The sequence below is a fragment of the Rana temporaria genome, chromosome 4 (genome assembly GCF_905171775.1).
Source record: "Rana temporaria chromosome 4, aRanTem1.1, whole genome shotgun sequence".
NCBI classification, from domain to species: Eukaryota; Metazoa; Chordata; class Amphibia; order Anura; family Ranidae; genus Rana; species Rana temporaria.
In genome coordinates, this window is record NC_053492.1 from 384,975,025 (window position 1) to 385,000,462 (window position 25,438).

A 25,438-nucleotide genomic window follows, 5' to 3' on the forward strand; every position below is an offset into this window, starting at 1 on the left:
AGTGAACCCCCCTAGTAATGTTAACCATTAGCTACCCAACCCACAGGCAGAAACAGAACACATTTGATGCACGTGCTGCGTTTCAACCAACCAAACTGCGCACTTCTCCCCAGACATAACAACAGCAGAAGCCGGGCAGCGACCTAAAATGGCGCCAAATGACCTCCGCCGTTCTCGCGTTGTTTCGGCGAGCGCGGTTACGTGTACGTGCTGACGTGTACGTTCTCCGTCTGTACGTGCTGGTGGCTGCTGGGAAAAGGATTGGGTTTGGGGCGCGCTGTCGGTTTACGGCACGTTTCAGTCTTGCTGGTATCGGGCCTGTGTGTGAGGAAGAATGGCGAGCGCCGCGGTAGCTGTTGGGGTGACCAGCGGGTCAAGTCGGAAGAGGCTTATGAGGGACGAAGACATGACGAAAGTGGAGTTTGAGACCAGCGAGGAGGTGGATGTGACTCCCACCTTCGATACCATGGGGCTTCGGGAGGACCTGCTGCGGGGCATCTATGCCTATGGTGAGAGGCGGGAGGGGACTGCATTCTATGGCCGTGGCGTCTGTAGTTCTAGTGCACGTGGTTGTGTGTGCGCGTCTTTCTTCGTAGACTACGAGGGAGATGATCCCACTTGTGTTCTGCTATTTCCTGTATTCATGGAGCACATAGTATGGCTTCCCAACACGTTTCTCGGGTTAGGGAGGGTTAAGCTTGCTGTAGTTTATATTTGCTGTGTCCCTGATATTAGGATTTCACTGCTTGTGAAGGTGAGGAAAATCCCCACTTGTATGGCCTGTACACACAATCAGAAAATCATATGGAAAATATTAATTTAGAGCCGATCGTCCAATAATCTGATTGTTCGTACATAGCTTTTGAGAGCCGATCACAACAGATCATCTGATTGGACAAGCACAAAAGGTTTTCTCGTACGATATCCGATCATAAGACTTAAAGCAGAGTTCCACCCGAAAATGAAACTTCCGCTTTAAGTAATGGTGACCCCCGGCATGCTACATTTGGCATGTCATTTTTTTTGGGGTGGGGAGCGGAAACCCTCTTTTTAGAGGCGCCCTGCTCCCACTTCCTCCTGGGACTCCACAGTGCCGGAAGGAAGATCACCTCTCCTCCCTCCCTGCAATCTTCTGGGACACATCACAGATCCCTAGAAGATTGCCCGACCATTCACAGCGCGCAGTGTCGCCACAGCCAGGCACCCGCGGTTAGAATGTTGGTGCCGTGGAGAGGAGCGGGGCTTCGTACGCCCGCATTGCTGGACAGGTGAGTGTCTGTTATAAGTCAGCAGCTACACTTTTTGTAGCGGCTGACTTTTAAATGGGTGAAACTCCGCTTTAACCACTTCCCGCCCGGTCAGTAGTAAATTGATGTCCGGGAAGTGGTTTCGTTATCCTGACTGGGACGTCTATTGACGTCCTGCAGGAGAACAGCTGCCACGCGCCTGGGGGGCACGCATCGCGGCAATCGGTGGTGCGGTGTGTCAGTCTGACACACTGCTACACCGATCTAGGTAAAGATCCTCCGCGGAGACTCTTTACCACGTGAACGGCCGTGTCCAATAACGGCTGATTACAATGTAAACAGGAAGAGACGCTGATCGGCTTTTCCTCAATCGTGTCTGACAGACGCCAGTAGAGGAGAGCCGATCGGCTGCTCTCCTGACGGGAGGGTATGTGCTGATTGTTTATCAGCGCAGCCCCCCCCCCCTCCCCTCCTCATATCACCACACAGGACCACCAGCATGTGGCCCAGGACCACCAGGGATGGGCATCCACACTGGCCCACCAGGTATGCTCCCTAGACCACCAGGGAATGCCAATCTGTGCCAAGGCAGCTGCTGACCAGTGCCCATTCAAAATCCATGCCAGTGCCCACCCAAAATCCCTGCCAGTGCCACTAGGGATACCCATCAGTGCCGCATGTCAGTGCCCCTCAGTGCCACCCATGAGTGCCACCCATGAGTGCCCCTCAGTGGCGCCACCTTATCAGTGCCCATCAGTGAAGGAGAAAACTTACTTATTTACAAAATGTTATAACAGAAAATAGGAAAAACTTATTTTTTTCAAAATTTTCTGTCTTTTTTTAATTGTATAGCAAAAATTAAAAACCTGAGGAGATCAAATACCACCAAAAGAAAGATCTATTTGTGGGAACAAAATGATAAAAATGTAGTTTGGGTACAGCGTAGAAAGACCGCGCAGTTGTCATCTAAATAGCGACAGCGCAGAAAGTTGAAAATTGGCTTGGGCAGGAAGGGGTGAATGTGCCTGGTATTAAAGTGGTTAAGGACCGAGCCGATTTCTGACACTTGTTTACAGGTTATAATTTTTTATTTTATTTTTTGCTTGAATACTACTTAACCACTTCGCGCCCGCGCTATAGACAAAAGACGTCTACAGCACGGCGCTCAATTGCCAGGAGGGCGTCCCTGGTACCCGTGATTGGTACTTACAGAGCCAGGGACATGGGTCTCTGTGTGTAAACAGAGATTTACGTCCTGTCAGAGAGAGGAAACGGATAGTGTGTCCCTTGTACATAGGGACACCGATTGGTTCCCTCCCCCCACAGTAGAAATCGCTCCCAGGGAACACATTTAACCCCTTGATTACCCCCTATTAACCAAAATTGTCGCTCTATTTTTGTTTATAGCGCAAAAAATAAAAAATGGCAGAGGTGATCAAATGCCACCAAAAGAAAGCTCTTATTTGTGGAGAAAAAAAAGGATTTTCTTTTTTTTTTTTTAAATACACTTTTTTTTTTATTAAATAAGAAAACAGTAAAGTTAGCCCAACTTTTTTCTATAATGTGAAAGATAATGTTACGCTGAGTAAATTGATACCTATCATGTCATGATTCAAAATTTCGCCCGCTCATGGAATGGCGACACATGTTGGCACTTAAAGGGGTTGTATACTCTTCTTTTTTTATTTTTTATTTTTTTTTAACTTTTACCTACAGGTAAGCCTATAATAAGGCTTACCTGTAGGTATAGAGAATATCTCCTAAGCCTCTACGGTTTAGGAGATACCCCCTTGCGCATGCGGCGCATTGCGAGGGGAATATCTTCGGCTAAAGGGACGACCGCCGCCGGCCCTTGCCGGAATGAAATCTCCCGCGCGCATGCGCGGGAGTGACGACATCGCCACTCCAGCCAATCACAGCGCTGGAGCGGCGATACCCGGAAAACACGCCGGAGCAAGATGACATCTCGCTCAGCGTGGACCAGGTAAGTTCCCTACACCTCGTTTTAAGGTAAGCATTTCATAATGAGCGGTGCATACTAGCTCATTATGGCTTTTACTTTTCAGGTATAGAAAAAAAACAAATGAGGGTGTACAACCGCTTTAAAAATCGCAATAGGTGACTTAAAACTTTCAACAGGTTACTAGTTTTGAGTTAAAGAAGGTCTTGAGCTAGAATTATTTCTCTCATTCGAAGGATCACAGCGATGCCTCACATGTGTGGTTTGAACACTGTTTACATATGTGGGCACGGAGGGACGGTACGCTTTTTAAAAATAAAATAAAAAATTCTTTCTTATTTTACTTTATTTTTTATTTTGACATTGTCCCTTTTAAAAAATAAAATACAATTTTGGATCACTTTATATGTAAACATTCCTGGTAATCCCTTTTAAGGCCAGAGGGTGGAAGTGACGTTTGACATTGCTTGCTCTGGTCTTCCAAGGGCAGAGAGTCGAGTGGGGGCCATCACGCCCTCACTTGCCGTCCTGCCCATACATCGATCGTATAGTTTCCGTCACTTCCAACGGCTCCGGTAAGTGACAGATGTCCAGAAGGGGGGTTAACCCTCCTGCCGCACATATAAAAGTGATCCCGTGGCAAATCCGCTGCTGGGACCACTTTTATGTGAAAGAGGACCGTGAATAAAAATATAAAGCCATCTACTGCCATAACGGTGATTAACATCAAATTTGATATGTTTATCCACGGTTGGTGGGTCCGTAAGTGGTTACTGTGGCAGGGCAGCCCTTAAGCGTAAGTGGTTTCTTCGGCTCCGGGGTGAGTGTGCCCTGTCGAAGCCTTGTTCCCCCTGTGATTGGACACGGCAAGAGCTTATCGGTGGGTTCCGTGGACGCAATGTCTTCCGGGACCCGCCAATCATTCTGTGGAGAGGCAGAATGGTGGTTTGCCTATGTAGACAAGGCAGATCGCTGTTCTACCAGAGGGGAAAAATTGAGATCTTGTGTTTCTGCCAAGCAGAAACACAGATCTGTTCTCCTTTAGTTAAAGCGCATCCCCCACAGTTAGCACCTCCTAGGGACACACTTATCTTTTGATTTCCCCTGATGTTAACCCTTTCCATGCCAGTGCCATTAGTACAGTAACAGTGCATTTTATTGTTTTAGCACTGATCACTGTAATAATGTCGCTTGTCCCCAAAGTGTCAGGTGTTCGATTTGCCCGTTGCAATGTCGCAGTCCCGCTAAAAATTGTTGATTGTCGCTTTTACTAGTAAAAAGTTAAATAAATAAATGTTCCCTAAAAATATGCCCTTGTTTGTAGACTAACTTTTGCACAAACCAATCAATATACACTCATTGGAATTATTTTTACCAAAAATATGTAGCGGAATATATTTTGGCCTAAAATGACATTTTGATTTCATTTTGTTTTTATTATTATTGGGTATGTTTTATAGCAGAAAGTAAAAAAAAAAAAAGGATTTTTTTTTCTAAATTGTTGGTCTTTTTTTGTTTGTAGTGCAAAAAATAGGTATGAGTTATTGTGGACTAAAAAAATAGCTCTGTGCAATAGCAGAGCCACATTTTGTTCACCTTAAAAAATAAATGCACTTTTTTTATTTTTATTTTTTTAGGAGCCTAAAAAGCATTGCAACAATGATCAGCAGATCACTGGTGCCATGCAGGTCTCCTGTGTGAGTCTATACATTGTACAGCTAGGCAGTTTCACACTGACAGGAAGGAGGGAAATGCAACAGTGCTCAACAGCGCCCTGGTAGTTCCTTAACCACTTCTCGCCCGGCATATAGCAAAATGACGTCCAGCAGGATAACAGCCGCCGCACGCATCGCGGTGATCGGTGGTGCGGTGTGTCAGTCTGACACACCGCTACACTGATCTTGGTTAAACAGCCTCCGACGGAGGCTCTTTACCACGTGATCAGCAGTGTCCAATCACTGCTGATCACAATGTAAACAGGAAGAGCCGTTGATCGGCTTTTGCTCACTCGCGTTTGACAGATGCGAGTAGAGGAGAGCCGATCTCCTGATGGGGAGGTGACGGGGCTGCTGTTCTGATGGGAGGGGGTCTGTGCCGAGTGTTTATCAGCACAGCCCCCACCCAGGACCACCAGCATACCACCAGGGAAATGCCTACCAGTGCCACCAGGGATGCATATCGGTGCCATGTATCAGTGCTGCCTTATCAATTCCCATCGGTGAAGGAGAAAACGTACTTATTTACAAAATGTTATAACGGAAACAAAAACGTTTTAGCAAAAAATAAAATACCACCAAAAGAAAGCTCTACTTGTGGGAACAAAACGATAAATTTGTTTGGGTACAGTGTAGCATGACCGCGCAATTGTCATTTGAACAGCGACAGCGCAGAAAGCTGAAAATTGGCTTGGGCAGGAAGGGGGATGTAAGTGCCTGGTATTGAAGTGGTTAAGAACTACAAGCCAACATCAGTAAAGGATGTCCGTATGAAGCTATGAAGATAGCCGGAACAGGTCTCGGCGCTATACGGCGCCTGCGCACAGACTATGCGCAGGCGCCGTGAAGCGCCAAGTCCTATTTCGGCTATTTCCGGAGAAGCGTGACGTGCCATAGCCGGCCGTCAATCATCCTCCCTCTTGATAGGAACGCCCAATCCCCGCGGGGAGTCGGAATCTTCTATAGAGGATTGCACAGTGAGTACCGGGCTAAAAAAATCAATACAGGCATACTGTAGCTTGTGCTACTATGCCTAATTTAATGCTATAAAAAAAAAATGTTTCATTAGGGTGAACCACCGCTTTAAGGATGTTCTGTTGCAGGGAACTTCAGGTGTGAGACTGATGGGATATCTTAAAACTGCAAGTCCAGCCAAAACCCCTGTCCGTTTTTACCACTATGCAGGGTGTCCTTGGGCTTCCTGTACACTGGCCTACATTTACTGTGGCTGTGGGAAAGCATGGCAAGTTTTTGCAGCGTTTTACATTTTCCCTCGGCTTGCTGTCAAACCTTTTTTATCCTTAACACAATCCCTCCGCGTTCAGAAGAGGAGGTTTAACCTTGACTCAATGCAGCAGCTCCTAAACTCTGATAAATGCCTAATGTGTACATGGACATAGGCTTTATGGAGTTGAGTTTAGGAGCTTTGGTAAAAAAAAAAGTGAATGGTTTCCTTTAGGTATATTCATATCATCTGTGTTGACCAGCACAGATCAACACAGATTCAAATGAAAGGCCCATAGAACAAGGTTTTCTAGGTAACTTATTCATGTGATTTGATATTCCCACACTGCTGCATTATTACCTCACCTAGTTGGCATTGTTTTAATTTTAAATGGTAAGCATGCTTTTGCACACTTGGCAATGCAAAAGTTTATTCCTAACTTCTACAATCACTTCACAGGAAATATGAGATATACGTGATGGTCTATCTTGACTAGCATCAATCATAAGAAGAGATTACAAACTCTATATACAAATGTGTAAACTGGCCCTCTGAGTAGCCTTATGTTTTCACATGTTCAATAAAGTTTTTTAATTGCTGAAATATTTTGAAACCTTGTTTCCTATGTTCATTGTTAGAATGATAATAATTAAATTTTTTTTCAGGGTTTGAGAAACCATCCGCTATCCAACAAAGAGCAATCAAGCAGATTATCAAAGGAAGAGATGTAATAGCACAGTAAGTGACAGACTTCATCTATTTTCTTTTTGTCTAGTGATACATATGGGAAGAATGTTGTTATGCGCCGTTTAGGGTCGCATAACACTTATATCTTAAGTGCTTTTATTCTCCTAAAAGGTTACTATGACAGGATAACTTCCAATAATATTTATAGGACCCCAATCCCTTATAAGTTGTGTAGGTGGAGAGATTGTCCTCCCAAATGTCCTAATGCTTGGGACATATAGTGTGAATTTACACTTGAACTTTGAGATAAAACCACTTTAGCCCCCTTTTTAATGTAATCTTGGAAATCCTATGTAAGTTTAATGTAATGATTGGTTAAATACATTCTTTAAAGCAGCACTTTACCCATAACAACTTGATAAAAAATGTTCTTTAGCAAGGAACATACATTCCACGTCAATAATTAAGCTACCATGTGCTGTAAATTGCCTTTATTCATTGCTCCTGTTTCTTTTTGCTGAAGCTCAGAGCCACTGAACAGCAGTAAATCATAAAGCGTAACTAAACCCATCGATTGCATTGCGAACTGTCACACTTGCTTGTTTCCTCAACTAAACTGTCAAATCATCAAATGGCTGGTGTTATAACTGATCAGATGTATAGCACCATGGCAACTGCAGATCAAACAGAAGCAGCTTCCTTGGCTGTACAAGATAAGAGGGTTTAATTCCACTTTAAGGCTGTTAGCAGATCGGCCTCTACAGATTCTGTAGTCCCTAAAATGCAACTGAGCATGTGCAGAGCAGGGTGAAACTGGATTTTAAACGATGCAGGCACTTATTTTTTATGTTTTACATTGCCATACCTGCCCCCTCCACAGCCCAGCACTCCAGTGAGCGCTGGGGTGGGGTGCAGAACAGAGAGCGGTGACTGAGGCTTCACACTATTGCGAATTGGATGTGGGATCACTGCATCCAATTTGCAATGGCGGGAGAATTTGACTGGCTCTCTATGGAGCCGGTTCACATATCTCCGATGCGGCTCCGGTGCGAATTTGCACAGGAGCCCTTTGCGTCTTTTAGTTCATTTCAAGTCTGAATTCAGCCCAAAATTTGGGCTGAAATCTGACCTTAAACGGTGAACCAGAACACACAGGACCCCTGCTGGAGCCGCATCGGCATCTAGTATGAACTGAGCCCAACGGTTATTCTGCTTAGAGCGGCAGGGAGAACTGAACAATCATCGGTTTTTGATCGCTCAATTCTCAGCCTTGGGGGACAGATGCAGCATCGGATCAATGCATCCACCTAGGATGTATGATTTAAAAAAAAATCTAATTTTTTAAATTGACTGTAAAGTCTCTTCTGTTGCGTGCACACACAGCAAGAAGCTTACTATGGGGGCACCCGAGCTGAGTCACGGCTCTCTGTGTCCATTCAGACATGGAACTGCATTTCGACCCTGCCTCCCCTCTCTCCCCTGATTGTCTCCTGCTGCCGTCGGTTATCCAATGACGCCGCTGCTGTGTCTCAGACAATCACGAGGGGCCGAGACACTTGTGCACATCGCTTGACAGATATTGAGCTCAGGTAAGTATTGGGGGGCTGCTGCACACAAGGCTTTTTTTGTTTCTGCCTTTACCATCACTTTAAAGCGGAGTTCCGCCGAAAAAAAATAATTAAGTCAGCCGCTACAAATACTGCAGCTGCTGACTTTTAATATATGGATTCTTACCTATCCTGGGCGCCGCAATGTCGGCACCCAAAGCCAATCTGTCCCTTGATGCTCGGGTGCTGCCGCCGCCATCTTCAATTAAGGAATCAGGAAATGAAGCCCTGCGGCTTCACTTTCTGGTTCCCTATTGCGCATGCGCGAGTCGAGCTGCTCGATACTACGGTTTCCTGCTGTCCTGTGTGTCTCCCAGAAGACAGTGGTGGGTGGGTGAAGAAGGTGCTGGACGTGGCTTAGGTCACCGCAGCGACCTATGCCCAAAAGTGGGAGCAAATGCCTGTATTACACCGGTATCTGCTCACTTCTCCCTCCTGAAAGGTGCCAAATGTGACACCGGAGGCATGGAGGATTCCGAAAAGCAGAAGTTCCATTTTTGGGTGGAGCTCCGCTTTAAGTCTGATACTGGCAGCCTCCAGAATTCTGCAAATTGGCTCCTGGATCTCTTTCTGTGCTCTTCACTATTGTGGGTTTGCTCTTTGGTTTCCAAATAATGAATATCGCATGTTTTTATTTGACTTCTGCTTCTTTTGATTAAATGTCTGTATTTTGTCTTTCAGGTCACAGTCCGGTACAGGAAAAACAGCAACGTTTTGTGTGTCTGTTCTTCAGTGTTTAGATATTCAGGTAGTTCTACCTTGCTATATTTTGGGTTCATTAGATTACTTTTTTCTCTAGCATGTTTTGTATTATCCAAAGCAAAGTGTCCACATTTAACCACTTCAGCCTCGGAAGGATTTTCCCTCTTAGTGACCAGGCAATTTTTTGTGATACGGCACTGCGCCGTTTTAATTGAGAATTGCGCGGCCGTGCGTTGTATCCAAACAAAATTTATGTCCTTTATTCCCACAAATGGAGCTTTTGTTTGGTGGTATTTGGTATTTCTGTGGTGGTTATTTTTTTGCGCAATAAACAAGACAATATTTTTTACTTTCTGCTATAATACAAATTTAAAAAAATATATTAAGAAACAAATGTATTTATCAGTTTGGGCCAATTCTGTAGTATTCTGCTACATATTTTTGCAAAAAATAATCTCATTAAGGGTAATTTTGTTTTTACTAGTATGACGGAGATCAGCGATTTATTTTTAGCGGCACTGCAAATCTGACCTTAAGTGACATTTTTTGGTGACCAGTGACACCAATACAGTGATCGGTGCTATTAAAATGCACTGATCACTGTATAAATGTCACTGGCAGGGAAGGGGTTAACACTAGGGGGTGATCAAGGGGTTAAAGCTGAGTTCCATCCAAAAGTGGAACTTCCGCTGATAGTTTATGTATCTTCCTTAGACTCTGGTTAATGTACTAAAGGCTTTAAAAAAAAAAAAAAATTAAATGCATTTTTTTCCAACAGTTGAAAGTCAATTTTTACTTTTCTTTTCTAGGTTCGTGAGACACAGGCTTTAATCCTGGCACCAACCAGAGAATTGGCAGGACAGATTCAGAAGGTAGGGGAACAGGTTTTTCACTTGTATCATACACAAATGCTTGAAATGAACCTGTGGGGAATCTTTTTTTTTTTTTTTTTTTTTTTTTTTTTTTTTTTGCTTTGAATAGCAGCTGCCACTAGGTGTTCCCCTGTATAGCATAATTGCACCTCTAAAACCTAAGATGCAAGCTCTGAACCTGGTAGCTTCATTAACAAATAGTAATGGAAGGGGTGTGGCCAGGGCTAGTGACCAGAAAACTGGATGGTTAATGCACCCTGGCTTTTAAAGACCCCTTTCACACTGGGGCCGCCCGAGCACCAGCGTTAAAGGCCCCGCTTGTTTTGCGGTGCTTTACTGCTGTTTAAGCTGCGCTTTTCGGCCAATATCGGGTCGCTTTTAACCCGCCCGCTAGTGCCAGAAGAAAGGGTTTAAAAGCGCCCGTGTTTTGGTGCTTCCGAAGCGCTTTCCAGGATGCTTTATACAGTGCTCCCAAACAGCCCCAAGGATGCTGCTTGCAGGACTTTTCCTAATGTCCCGCAAGAGCACCGCGCCTGTGAGAAAAGTTCATGCTGAAATGAATGGGAGGCGTGGTTTACAGGTGCTATTTCTAGCGCTAAAACACCAGAAAACCACCTCCAATGTGAAAGGGGTTTCTCTCTACAGAGGATCTGGAGGTGGCTGCCATTCAAAGTAAACCACACTTTAGAAAAAAATAAGTTTTCTGCACAGTACATTTTAATGCACCATCATTGGGGCTTTTATATTCGCATCACTGTTAAATTTTTTTCTTTTTATAGGTGCTTCTTGCTTTGGGAGATTATATGAATGTACAGTGTCATTCTTGTATTGGTGGAACCAATGTTGGTGAAGATATCCGAAAACTGGATTATGGGCAGCATGTTGTTGCTGGAACACCTGGACGTGTTTTTGGTAAGGATTATAATAAAATTGATTTATCTTATGATAAAGTTAAAACATCTGCCTTTTTATATAGCTAGTATGTTAATCTTTATTGTTGCTATGCACAGATATGATTCGCCGCAGAAGTTTAAGAACACGTGCCATTAAAATGCTGGTTTTGGATGAAGCTGATGAAATGCTTAATAAAGGTAACATTTTTAAGCTCTATGAAACGCCTAACTAGAGGGATGTTTTTTGTAATTTTACATCATGTGTTATTGGGTGTGGTTTGCCGTGATCTAAAAAGTTCTAAATAAATCATGTGCCCTGGTATTTACATTTTGTAATTGCTATTTCTTAAAAGAATGAGACTACGCATCTGACAGACCAATGTAGAAATCAGATTTGTTTCTAATATCGCTGATTTGAATACAGTTGAGTTGTAGACAAAAGGGAAAGGCTTTTCTATATGCAGAGAGATTCGTTGTATGATACCCAAAAGTAAAGACAACAAATGGGACTGATGGTGGCGTATGGTGAGGAGCTCGGAAGGGATAGGGCAGTCTTGTCTTATAATGTTGCTCAGTGAGATCAATTGTTCTTGTTTATAGCTAAGCAACATAAAACGGTGTATATTTGGCATTAGAATCTCACATTGTGAGACTGTTTGCAAAACTTGTATCTCAAAGCTTCATACTGAAACATTTAAGAAGCGCAGCCTATTTTTGTCAAACGCTGGTTTGGCTAAACTGAACTTTTACATACTTTTGTGTAGTTTATTTTTAAAACCGGTTTTTCATAAGCTGGATTGCAATGCATGTTTTGTAACACTTTTTAACGCTTTGCTTCTCCTCAACCCTTTGCTTTTTTGGCTTTTTATTTTTTGTATTTTATTAACTTACAGATGTGGTTATCTTCTAGGTTTCAAGGAACAGATTTATGATGTATATAGATACCTGCCTCCTGCCACCCAGGTTTGCCTGATCAGCGCTACATTGCCACATGAGATCCTGGAAATGACCAATAAGTTCATGACTGATCCCATACGTATTCTGGTGAAACGGTAAATACTATTTGCTATACAGGCACCTAGCTTTTGTTCCTAGTTGTGTGTTTTATTTTACATTATCCTAGGCTGCAGCTGAAGAGGTTATATGGGTTTTAAGAAAGGTGCTTAAAGCAGAACTAAAGTTACACTGCCACAAACTGCGAGCAGCAGGCTGTTTATTCAAAAGACATGTAATGTCTCTTCTGCAGTAAAATACTTGCCTGCTCTGTGTTTCCCGGGATGTAAACTGAGCTGTACAGCTCTGCTTGCATAACAGTCAATTCCAGTCTGCCAGAATGACTGACTCCTGTGTGGATGCAACTATTGCATCATCCCTCTCCGGCCAATCAAGAGGCCTGAAGACCAGCACTCGGAAGTAGATGCAGGCGAGGAAATGTATGTTTCTCCGCTTTTAATATTAGAGTATTTAAAAGCGGTCAAAACTTTTGTGTTCAGACTTTAACCCCTCACTGATGTCTTCTGGGACCAGTGTGTCTCCCAGAAGATAGCTGGAGGAGGGGCCGGACATGGCATAGATTGCTGCGGATACTGCGGCGATCTATGCCTGGAAATAGGAGCAAATTCCCAGATAACACAGGTATCTGCTCCTCCCCCCTGAAAGGTGCCAAATGTGACACCGAGGGGGGATCCAAAAAGAAGTAGTTCAATTTGTGTGTGGAACTCCGCTTTAGGTCTATAATCCCAAAATTATTTTAACCTGTGTAGAAGAAAAAAAAAGGCAAAAAAGAATGTGGCAGTTAAAGGGTTAAGCCTCCTGTATTTTATATATGATTTATTTTATATTTCTGTTTTTCAGTGATGAGTTGACATTGGAAGGAATTAAGCAGTTTTTCGTAGCAGTGGAGAGAGAAGAATGGAAGTTTGACACTTTGTGTGATTTGTATGATACGCTTACAATCACGCAGGCTGTGATCTTCTGCAATACAAAAAGAAAGGTTTGTGGGTTTTTGTCTTTCATTTTTAATGCTGCAAAAAAAAAGCTAGCAAACAGCAGAGCCCATGTGAGCTCTGTTTTGTGTTACATCCATGTGCTGCTTTGTCTTCTTTCTGAATTGTATTACTTTTGCTCCTTTTTTATGCATCCACTACTAAAACATATCAAACCAAAGCACTGTAAAGTACGGTTCTTTTTTGTACCTGATTTGGCATCTGCTCATGGCAACTTCACAGCCTTCATCCTTCCAGGAGTGCCAAATGCCTCTTCCGCTGTGCCACGTGATTTCTCCCACCTGCTCTTATGTTACTATAGGGCAGGGATCCTCAAACTACGCCCTCCAGCTGTTGCGGAACTACACATCCCATGAGGCATTGTAAAACTCTGACATTCACAGACATTACTAGGCATGATGGGAATTGTAGTTCCTGAACAACTGGAGGGCCGTAGCTTGAAGATATAGGGCATAGTAGTGATGTAGAGGCCAGCAGGAGGAACTACAGTGGGGCATGTAGGAATCTGGCACGCTTTTATAGAGTAGAGATTATTCAGATGGCTTTATGGTGCAGTAGAATGATGAACCTATAAATTGGGCAAAGCATGTGCATAAAACCCCTCTTCCTTTACTGGAACTTTTTGGTTGGCTTTTTGTTTATTTTTCTTTATTTTTTCCGCCAACAGGCTCACTTAAAAAAAAAAAAAAAAAATGTATACAGTAAAGCGGTTGTTTTAAGATAGACTTTTGACCCTTTTTCTTTTTTTTTTTTATGACCTTTTGTATTTAGGTAGATTGGTTGACAGAGAAAATGAGAGAAGCCAACTTTACAGTGTCTTCAATGCATGGTGACATGCCACAGAAAGAGCGAGAGTCCATTATGAAAGAATTCAGATCGGGTGCAAGGTTTGTATTATAGTATTTAACAATCCCCTCAACATGTTCATAATCCCCCCCACTGTTAAGACTGTTGTAGCACATGGCCAATTTAATGCATGCTTTTAGGCAGGGATAGGCAACCTAAAGCACAGGTACTATGGTGGGCATACAATGTAATTTTCAGTGGCACCAGGAGATCATGGTATGGCTTGCAAATGGGCTCGGCCTTGCCCAAGGAAGGACCAGAGGATCCTCCATTCAGCCCTCTGTTCCTTACAAATGTATTTACAAACCCTGGTGTGCCCCCGTAGGCCACCTATCTCAAGCCTCTTCTGACCCTGTGGCCCACTCCCACCATACCTTAATGTTTTCGAGAAAGGCTTGCTAATGGCAAGGTGCCAGCCCTCCTCCCAGTATTGGCAAAGACTTACCTGCTGCAGCAGATGACATTACGTTATGCTGCCCGCCTACCCTCCTCTTTCTCCTAATGGAACTGCCAGCTGCAGCAAGTATGAATGTGAAACCTCTGCTTTTGTGACGGTCCATGGAATTGGCTGATGTAGATTTATAGTGCATTCACTGGCATATTGGTTGTCTAATGCTTGTTGATTCACATCTAGCGATAGGGATTGTGGGTGGAATGCTGGCAACACGCATGTTTGTGTGCCATATTAATTTTGAATGGCCCAAAAACGAGGTGCGGTTTTGCTGTGGTGCTTCTTTTGGGCAACCAACTTCACGCGATGCGGTTTGTTGTAATTGCCGCACTGCGCTTTGATGCCATTAAAAATGAATGGCACAAAGTGCTCTGTGTTTTGCCAGCATTGCAGTGCAATTTGGAATCTTGACGATTCCAACGCTAGATGTGACCGGGTCCTTGGGGTCTCATTTTATAATGAAATATTTGTTACCTATATAGTGCTGTCTATTTTACGAAGAGCTTTACACTGATCTCAAGGAGCTTACAATCTAAGGTCCCTAACTCTCACTCACTCATTCATACATACACCAACTTAGACGGGATCCAATTACCCTACCAGCATGTTTTTTGGAGTGTGGCAGGAAACCCGCACAGGGAGAAAATGCAGGCAGGTTGTGCTGTCGTTGGGATTCAAACCGATGGCCCTAGTGCTGCTAGGTGGATGGATTAACCACTGTGCTATTTGCTCTGCATTATGCACTGCTGTGTTAGGTGCACTGGACTGCCTTCCTTAATAAAAATCAGGCTGGGGTGTATAGCCAGTAAAGCCCCCACAAAGTGCTGTATTCAGTGGGGCATAGAGAGCTCTGATTGCTGTCTGCACAGATTTCTGACGTTTAGCAGCTAAATTTGCATGCAATTCTTCATTAGCTGTACGTTTTTATCATTTAAAGTAGTAATTTGCCTCCATTCATGTAATTTTGCTTTGAGATGATGTATTCTTTGGAAAACTGACTTTTTATTTTATTTTTCAGTCGAGTTCTTATTTCCACTGATGTGTGGGCCAGAGGACTGGATGTGCCACAAGTTTCCCTAATCATTAACTATGACCTCCCCAATAACAGAGAATTGTATATCCACAGGTGGGTTCTTGTGTAATTGCATTTCATTTGACTTGATCCAACGTTGAACAGGTTTGAACAAGTTGTGTTTTTTTTATCATCTTAATACAGGATTGGTCGTTCAGGACGTTATGGTAGAAAAGGTGTGGCCATTAACTTTGTAAAGAATGATGATATTCGTATTCTGAGAGATATTGAACAGTACTACTCTACGCAGATTGATGAAATGCCCATGAATGGTATGTACAATACAGGATCCTTAATATTTATATTATTATTATAGGTAATGTGAGTGCATCAGTTAGGGGGAGGGAGGGCACTGACAGCTGGGTGATCTCCTAGGGTAACCAGTACGCTCTTTCTTGCAGTCCTCTCAGCTGATTGGGACTGCTTGTTCTGGCACGGGTCCTGTTAGTTCAGCAGGTCGTATGTCTTCTAAATGGCAGAGAGGGGACAGGGCTCACAGATGCCCCTGGTGCAGTTCCCCCTGGGGGTCTAGGGGTCTCCTGCAGTTTTTAAACACTTTCCCTTGTCGGGTATTTAAACTACTTTCAGGACAACGGATTATGTACAAAGTAAAAATGTCTGTTTTACCGGAATAGAGCGTAAGCTGTGTGGGTGAGATGGTCAAAAGCATAGAGGTGTATTCCTTCTGTCCCTTCTCCTTGGTTGGAGGAGTTGTGTGAAGACAAGGTAGAGACAAGTGATTGGGCAGAGGAGGGGGAGGTGAAAGACTCCTCAATTGAGGACTCTGTGCCCGAGGAACCTCAAGTTCAGAATTTAACAGACCGCAAAAGGCCTTAGTGAGTTTTCTGTCTGAAATTGCCACTTCCTGAGTCTCCATCTTTGAAGGGTCCACGGCAGTTCATGGTTCCCAGTCATTCCCTTTACACCAGGGATGCCCAACCTTTTGAAGAGCAAGGGCCACTTAAGCGACTTGGTAATCGGTCAAGGGCCACAATGAGCGAAGCGGTCTTCCATTCAGTTATCGCCAGCTGTTGCTGCCCCAGGCAGAGTGCATTTGGCATCACTCTTCCTGTGACAGGAGCACTATACAGGCTTATGTTTTGGCTTGCCAGAGCAAGAGGTCGCGGGCCACATTGGAGGGCTCCGCGGGCCACATGTGGCCCCCGGGCCACTGGTTGGGCACAAAAAGAAGAAAAAGAAAGGCGCACCAGCCTAGTGTATTACCGTTTGACAGTTTAATAATTGGGTAAGATAAAAATAAAACTACTCACAAACGAGATAGTATAAAAGGCTTAACAACGGTATGATGATAGATAACCCTCGAGCCGCAATCCCAGATAGGGGGGAAAGAGGTATGTCACTGCCGGCTGACACGTTTCAAGGCAGCAGAGGCCTCTTCATCAGAGCTCAGCAGTGCTCTGGTTGGGCACCCCTGCTTTACACCCTCCTCTCAGGGGGTGATGTTGCACAGATTAGACTCGGCCTGACAGTGTTGCTCCAGAAAAAAGATTTGCTTAGCTTTACCTTATGGAGGAGAAGTTTACCAAGAAGTGGAGTATGTCCTTGATGGATGCACAATTTCATAGCTTAAGAGCCTTACATTCCTAGTGCCTAATGGTCATTAAGGCTGCAACTGATTTGTCTGGAATCCTTGCTCAAGGCATCCTTTGCCCGGGTGGGGACTGCACTACAGCTGGTGGAGGGTATGAGGCATTTTGTCCAAGAGGTTGGAGTCCACTGGCAGTGAGGCTGTTGGCTGAAGTTTTAGCAGATTTCCCTTGGGCTCTTATTTTGCTGCTGATCCATTCAGCAAATTCCACGCTTGAGACTTGTTTTGTCTATACACATGCACAATATTTTTTTGGCTAAAATGAGGGTCTGCAGTTACCCTGCAAGAAACTGTTGCCAGGTTTTTCTTTTCATTGGGAACGTCTGTTTGGGCCAGCCTTGGATAAGTATACCCAGAACAGTTTAGGACTTGCGTTTTTTCTTTTTTAATACTATGAAAGAAATGTAAGCATTCGTCTCAAAGGGAGCCTGTTTCTTCTGTTATATAATTGTACATTTACTGTTAAGAACAGAACTTATTGCCTTTTAATATATCTAGTTACTTGGCCCTGGGTATTATTGTTGCACTGCTCACCTTTTTAGCACAGCATGCATCCTAATGTTTCACCAGATTTGTAGAATAGTTATTGTAACTTTGCATTCTTTCTTTGAACAGTTGCTGATCTCATTTGAAGAGTGAAGTAAGAGGACTGGATGGCACTAAAGAGGATTGGACAGCGCTATCAGACATAACCATTTACTTTGAGTCTGGTATATTTTGTAGACAGTTTTTATTGTGGACTTTTTTTTAATGTTATCTTTTATTTAACAAATCATTACACAAGGCAAGCAGAGTATTGTAAATATTGCATTTGGTGAATTTTCAATAAATACAAATCCCCCATGTCGTCTCTGTTCTGACTTGTTTTAAAATCCACATATAGCCTTTCTAATGGATTCGGAAGTATTCAGTGCACTGTAGTGTCTATGAAAAATATTTGCCAAATTAAAAATACAAAATTATCTTGGCTACTGTAGGTTGAGTGAAACTTCAGTATGTTTTCTGACATCATTTACCATTGACTGCAGGCAAGAATATTGTCTGTTATATATAGGGATTCTATTTTTCAGGTAATGCTGAAGTGTACAAAAAAAATTAAAGCAGAAAATGTTTTTTTTTTTTTTTTAAATTGCAGAAGAGATCTACTAGGCGTTATTTACTAAAGGCAAATCCACTTTGCACCACAAGTGCAAAGTTCACTTGAAATTGCACTAAAAGTGCAGTCGCTGTAGATCCGAGGGGGACATGCAAGGAGAATAAACAGCAAGCACGTGATTGGATTCGAAAATCGGCAGAGCTTCCCCTCATTTTAGATCTACCCCTCAGATTTACAGCGACTGCACTTCCAAGTGGATTTTCCTTTGGTAAATAACCCCCACTACGGCTTTAATTCCTTGCAAAGGATGTACACTAAGCTGGACATGCACAGCTCAGTGTGCAACCACCTGTGCCATGATGAATGGACTCCTAAGCATGCATGGGGGATGTGTATCGCCCCAGACTGGTCAAGCAAGAGGTCAAAGATGCTGAACCCAGAAGACCGGGCAAACATGCCGACAAGGGAGATTGTAGACATTGGGGGTTATTTACAAAAGGCAAATTCACTTTGCACTACAAGTGCAAATTGCACTGGAAGGGCAGTCACTGTAGATCTGAGGGGGACATGCAAGGAGGCTGAGCATGTAACACTAAAACATAAGTGACACATTCAGCACAATACATGCAATTATTGCAATGAATTCTTAGAACCAAACGCGTGCGTTTTTGTGCAAAAAAAAAACGCACACGCCAAGGCAAGAGGGCCCTGGAAAAAGACTTGCTTGGTTAGCATCGTATCAAGATGTGTATTTTGAATATCATTTAAATGAATGACCATGTTTTATCTACAGTGAGGGGGGGAGGGAGTATTTGATCTGCTGATTTTGTACGTTTGACCACTAACAATCAGTCTAAAATTTTAATGGTAGGTTTATTTTAACTATGAGAGACAGAATAACAAAAATAATTCAGAAAACGCGTTTCAAAAAAGGTATACATTTGATTTGCATTTTAATGAGTGAAATAAGTATTTGACCCCTTTGCAAAACATGACTTGGTGGCAAAACCCTTGTTGGCAATCAGAGGTCAGACGTTTCTTGTAGTTGGCCATCAGGTTTGCACACTTTTGAGGGATTTTTTTCCCACTGACCCTCTTTGCAGATCCTCTTCAAGTCATTTAAGGTTTTGAGGCTGATGTTTGGTAACTCGAATATTCAGCTCCCTCCACATATTTTCTATGGGTTTAGGGTCTGAAGACTGGCTAGGCCACTCCAGGACCTTAATGTGCTTCTTCTTGAGCCACTCCTTTGTTTCCTTGGCTGTGTGTTTTGGGTCATTGTCATGCTGGAATACATCCATGACCCATTTTCAATGGCCTGGCTGAGGGAAGGTGGTTCTTGCCCATGATTTGATGGTACATGGACCTCTTCATCGTCCCTTTTGATGCAGTGAAGTTGTCCTGTCCCCTTAGCAGAAAAACACCCCCAAAGCTTAAGGTTTTCATGTTTGACAGTGGGGATGGTGTTCTTGGGGGTCATAGGCAGCATTCCTCCTCTTCCAAACACGGCGAGTTGGGTTGATGCCAAAGAGCTTGATTTTGGTCTCATCTGACCACAAGACTTTTACCTAATTCTCCTCTGAATCATTCAGATATTCATTATCAGACTTCCGACGGACCTATGTGCTTTCTTGAGCAGGGGGACCTTGCAGGCGCTTCAGGATTTCAGTCCTTCATGGCGTAGTGTTACCAATTGTTTTCTTGGTGACTATGGTCCCAGCTGCCTTGAAATTATTGAAAAGATTCTCCTGTGTAGTTCTGGGATGATTCCTCACTGTTCTTGTGATCATTCAAACTCTACGAGGTGACTTGCATGGAGCTCCAGACTGAGGGAGATTGACAGTAATTTTGTTTCTTCCATTTGCGAATAATTGCACCAACTGTTGTAACCCTCTCATCAAGCTGCTTGGTGATGGTCTTGTAGCCCATTACAGCCTTGTGTAGGGCTAAAATTTCTTGTCCCCGACATCCTTGGATATCTCTTTGGTTTTGGCCATAGTGGAGAGATTGGAATCTGATTGCTTCTGTGGACAGGTGTCTTTTTTTTATACAGGTAAAAGCTGTGATTGGAAGCATTCCCTTTAAGAACCCTTTCACACTGAAGGTGTTTTTCAGGCGCTAAAGGGCTAAAAATAGTGCCTGAAAAATGCCTCCCCTGCAGCCCCAATGTGAAAGCATGAGTGCTTTCACACTGGAGCAGTGCGTTTGCAGGACGTTAGAAAAAGTCCTGCAAGCAGCATCTTTGGAGCAGTGTTTACACCGTTCCTCCACTGCCCATGGAAATAGAGATTGCGATTAATCGTGCAGCTCTACTGCCAAAGCACATCGGCAGGAGTGCTTTTCGAGCACATTTAACCCTTTTAACCGCTGCTAGCAGCCGAAGAAAGTACCCCGCTATTTGCTGAAATGCGGCACTAAAATGGCCCGCTGGCAGTGTGAAAGTGCTCCTAATCTCAGCTCGTTACCTGTTTAGAAGTCAACTCTGAGGCAAATCTTGCTGATTTGGTATGGGATCAAATACTTATTTCACTCATTGAAATGCAAATCAACTTATAACTTTTCTTGAAAAATTTAATTTCTGGATATTTTTGTTCTTTCTCTCACTGTTAAAATAAACCTACCTATTAAAATTAGACTGATCATTTTTTTAGTGGGCAAATGTAGAAAATCAGCAGGGGATCATATACTTTTTCCCCCTCACTGTATGCATGAATACTGAAGTATTTTAACTCACAAATAATTGATACATTACTGCAATAAATGCACATTTCCCCCAAAGTCCTTCCAGAAATTCAGTGTGCCATAACTTCCTGTAGTGAGCACACAATGCCACGTCTGCTATACTGAAATCCCCTGTTGGTGTCCGCCCTGCTGCTGGACTACAGAACTATGTAATGTCAGCACCTCGCCTCTCATTACTATACACCACCTTGTTTACATTCTTAGTAATTCCCTGTATAGGGGTGTTATGAATACAAATGAGGAGTTCCGTAGTCCAGCAGGGAAGAACTTTTAGTGCAGCAGAGGCAGCATTGTCCATTCACTACAAGAAGTTGTTTTCCAATACATAACACTAAAATTAATTAGTTCACACATTGGGGTTGATTTACTAAAACCAGAGAGTACAGAATTTGGTGCAGCTGTGCATTGGAGCAAATCAGCTTTGACAATAGAACCTGATTGGTTTCTATGCAGAGCTGCACCAGATTTTGCACTCCAGTTTTAGTAAATCTACCCCAGTATCTCAATCTATAGGAAATCATAATGCATAAGTGCAAAGGTTGGACATGCATGACGATAATAAAATTAGCAATTTGTTTTTCTCTCCCTTAGAGGCAGGAGATCAGCCTCCACAGATATCACTGCTATGCTTGTCACCAGAACTGTGGCAGAGAATATATTTTGGTGGTGATAAACTGGTGGAAGGTGTTTTTCGCCTTACTTTGGGGAGACTTTCACTTTCTTATGTCTCTGTACTATGAGGGTTATTTATCAAAAGCAAATCCACTTTGTTACTGCAAGTGCAGTCTCTAGATCTGAAATTAGGGGAAGCTCTGCTGATTTTATCCAATCATGTGCAAGCTAAAATGCTGTTTTTTTAATTATTTCCTTGCTTGTCTCCTGATCTACAGCGACTGCGGTTTCAGTGCACTTGTAGTGCAAAGTGGATTTGCCTTTAATAAATAAACCCCTGTGTGCATTTTCTACTTCATGTCACAAAAACAGAGCAATATAAACCTGACAAGAGGCTCGAACACTACTGGAAATAATCCCCTTCCAAACCTATGACTGGTTGATGAGGGTACAGCCTGTTAAGGCATGGAATGGGGCGCTCTACCTGCCTGTACGCATTTAACTGTTACACTCGCAGTGCAATGTGCAAAGCATTATAGCTTAGATTTAGTATTGCAGATGCGATGGAGTTAAAAATGGCGCCTGCAATCCGCCCTCAAACAGCTACTCCATTGTCTCCAGTGTGAAAGCCTGAGGGCTTTCACACTGGAGCGTTGCGCTAGCAGGGCGGTAAAAAAAATTGTCCTGCTAGCCGCATCTTTAAAACGGTGAAGGGGCAGTGTGTATACCGCTGCTGCCCATTGAAATCAATGGTACAGCGCGGCTATACCGCCTGCAATGCGCTGCTTTTAACCCTTTCTCTGCATCTAGCGGGGGTTAAAAGCACCCTGCTAGTGGCCAAAATGTGCTGCAAATCCGCCCATAGTGTCGGCTGTAAAAATAGCTGAGTTTTACCGCTGCCGATATGGGCGGCTCTGTGTGAAAGGGGTCTTCTGGTCTAATTACCGTTATACAGAAGGCTTATACTAAGCACTATTCTGCTCGATTCAGAAGTCACAGCTCGGGTGTGGCTGGTCCTGGAGATAATAAAGTGAGCTCATCTGTACAGGGCACACAATATATTGGTATATTACACACGGCTTCATTTCATATTGTGCTTTCCCTCTGTATACTGTGCAGTATGTTACATACTCTGGACCACATCATTTGTTGTGCAGTACTTTTAAATACAGCTGCTGTCACTCTTATGTTACATACTCCAGATTATTGTACTGTAAATTACATGTTATGGACCACTTTTTTTTTTTTTTTTTTTTAAACTCTAGCCCCATTTTTTATCATAGTAAAAGAACGCTGTTTGTACGTTTCTGAACTTTGAAATGTCATCCCTTTTATTAAATGGGCACACTTCTGTGGGCACAATAAAATCCAAACCCATACACCTGTTTACATTAAACAACAATTGCAGTTTTGTTATAATAGTCAAAAGAGGAAAATAACTCAGACCGTTGCTTGCTGTGCCATATATACAACAGATTTTAATTATACTGAAAATAAATTACAGGAAACCGCTTTAATTTTTAAACAGGACAAATAGGCTTCACAACAAAAATGCTTTTTTTTTTTTTTCTCTCCGACCGTTGGGCTGAGACAGCAGTGCTCAAGGCAGGTAAATATCACAAATATATCAAAACTTGAGATTGGTTGATGCATTCACATTTACATGAGTCACAAACAGTCCCCAAGCAGGGGCTTCACTTAGCCTACCACAGAACCGGGATTTGGCATGGACTACAAAAACTTGATACAAAAATTGGTATTTATATTATTTATATATCATATACATGCCCTATCTGATTTGTATAGAAAATAACAAATGCTGTACACGTGATCTGAGCTCCTAAAGCTGTAGCCTATGCTTCTGGATGGACTGTGCCCTACCCCCGCCCCCAATAAAATTAATGGCATACAGTATATACATGAAGGCTGAACAGATAGGGGGGAACAAAATCCACTGCCCATCTCCCCTGATATGCTTCTATGTTATGGCAGGTTCTTGGATTTAAAAAAAAAAGGCATTCGTTTTTACAAAGGTTTCTATGTATACTGTATGTGAAAAGGGAACATGTACCAAAGGCAGTGAATTTACCAGGAGATTGCTTTATAACCCAATATATCATAAATAGCATAACTATATGGAATATAAATATTAAAATTTATAAGTGAACACTACATTCATTCTTTTAGAAGAGCATAATTTAACATTGTGGTTACATGTACTTAGACGAGGGGAGACAAACTGATTGGAACAAAGCGAAGTTGTAAGATGAACTGATGTCATAGTGCAGAAGCACTACTGCTGCACTGACAGCTTTTTGCCACTAGAGGGCAAAGCAGCATCCATAACGGCTAAAAATGTAAAAAAAAAAAGCTACATAGATAATCCATAGGGAACAGATGTGTGGCAGCATTTCAATTCAGTTTCTATTCCATCTAACTGTAAACTTTGGTTTCTGTTTAGAGTTGTCATTGTACAAAACAAGCTTAGGACAGGAAAGGATGCAGTTGGAGAAATGGACTGTCAGTCTGTCTTTATCCGGGAAGCTTGAGTCATTTGCTCTGTAAGACCTGCTTTGATTGAGTTTGTCACAGATTGTCTTATGTTATCTTCCATCAAGTTATCACTCAGTGGCTTCAACACCTAGTGTACAAAATAAAATGAATAAAATAAAAGCAAAAAAAGATGAAAAATAAAACATAAGGCAAAAATGGCATGCAATGTAAATAAATGAAAAAATAAAAATAAAACTTGTGCTCTAAAACACCTCTCACCCTGTGAATTTGTGAAAAAAATGAAAATAAAAACTATGAATAGTACACATAGCATAATTCCATATGTCAAGGGCAGGGAACCTGTGACTCTCCAGCTGGCAAAGCATGCTGGGAATGGACAGCTGGAGGCACACTGGTTTCCAGTCCTGTAAGAACTCAGGAAATTGTAATAAGCGTGTTACACCAGTTTTGATAACTGTCCCAAAAACAAAATGTCTCAGAAAAGGAAAGTAAAGGTGAATGTATGCTTTAATTTTTCTTCTTGTTATTGTTTGATGACCTTCTGTGTCTTGGTTTGGAAATGAAAGCTTGGCGACCCAGACGACGTTTACAAACTTCGTAGAGTTTGGAAAAGACCTGGAACATTGAAGTGGTTGGTTAGGTACAGAAAGTCCATAGGAAAGGATAGAAGGGAGTGAAAGAGGAAAAATTGAGGTACATTTCAGCCCTGAAAGGCATCTTGTCTTTGGCCATAGTACTCATACCACCATTATTTTTCTACAGGGTGATGGGACAGCGAAGACTGGCACAGGAGCGTTCTCTAAGCAATATAGTCCCAATGTTTGGCATCCAGTATTTTGAGCGAGGTCTTGCATCTGTAAATCTAAACTATAGCGCTTGCTAAAAACCGGTCCCCAAAATGGTAAAGGCATACCCCAGAACAAAGCGCAGACACATGGTGTCACATTGCCACAGACTTAAATGGAAGGAGTGGAGAGCCTTTAACACTTCATGTAAAGAGCTCTGTGGGCTGTCCATATTATCAATTACAGATTGCTTTACTAGGATTCCAAGGAGCATTAAAAAAAAAAATGCACCTTAAACTCCTGCTGTTAATGCCAATGTGACCAGGGCCTAAAGCTGGCATGTTCGTTTGGCACCTAAAGTATATTGTTGATTTGTACTTTGCACCAAGTTATCAGAAAATGCTCCTACAAGTTCTGTAAGTTGGGAGGTGGATTGGACTTGTTTTCACAGCACATACCAGAGATGCTTGATTGGACTGAGATGTGGAAAACGGGAAGGCCAAGTCAACACCTCAAACTCATTTTGCTCCCAAAACCATTCTTGAATTCATCAGACCAGGCCACCTTCCTCAATAAAACTTATGAACCAGCTCTAAGACCCCTTTCACACTGGGTCGTTTTGCAGGCGCTATTGCGCTAAAAATAGCGCCTGCTAACCACCCTCAAACATCCGCTGCTATGCAAGGCTTTCACACTGGTGTGGTGCGCTAGCAGGACGGTAAAAAAAAAAGTTTGTAAAAACATCCCGTGTACATGAAGCCTAACCTGTCAGTGGTCATAATGTTATGGCTGGTCAG

At 42.8% G+C, this 25,438-nt stretch overlaps 2 protein-coding genes across 6 annotated transcripts in view; one reads left to right on the forward strand and one right to left on the reverse strand.

The window, feature by feature from the left end:
• Positions 1 to 218: 218 nt before the first annotated feature.
• Positions 219 to 17,738, forward strand: EIF4A3 (eukaryotic translation initiation factor 4A3). The gene is made up of 12 exons (XM_040351072.1): positions 219 to 509; positions 6,813 to 6,885; positions 9,123 to 9,189; positions 9,953 to 10,015; positions 10,795 to 10,927; positions 11,026 to 11,106; positions 11,819 to 11,960; positions 12,763 to 12,901; positions 13,686 to 13,801; positions 15,230 to 15,337; positions 15,428 to 15,555; positions 17,508 to 17,738. Exons 1-12 carry the CDS (start codon positions 335 to 337, stop codon positions 17,522 to 17,524), a joined length of 1,242 nt encoding a protein of 413 aa, XP_040207006.1. The 5' UTR covers positions 219 to 334; the 3' UTR covers positions 17,525 to 17,738.
• A 5,062-nt stretch (positions 17,739 to 22,800) lies between these two features.
• Positions 22,801 to 25,438, reverse strand: part of ATL2 (atlastin GTPase 2) — a 127,410-nt gene continuing 124,772 nt past the window's right edge. For 2 of the 5 annotated variants that reach the window (XM_040351073.1, XM_040351077.1), the window contains one exon: positions 24,051 to 24,471. In XM_040351073.1, the coding sequence (XP_040207007.1) occupies positions 24,364 to 24,471 (108 nt within the window). In that variant the 3' untranslated portion in view covers positions 24,051 to 24,363. Of the gene's footprint in view, positions 23,984 to 24,049; positions 24,472 to 25,438 lie in introns of those variants that run through there. The other 3 variants (XM_040351076.1, XM_040351074.1, XM_040351075.1) reach the window with 3 other exon arrangements.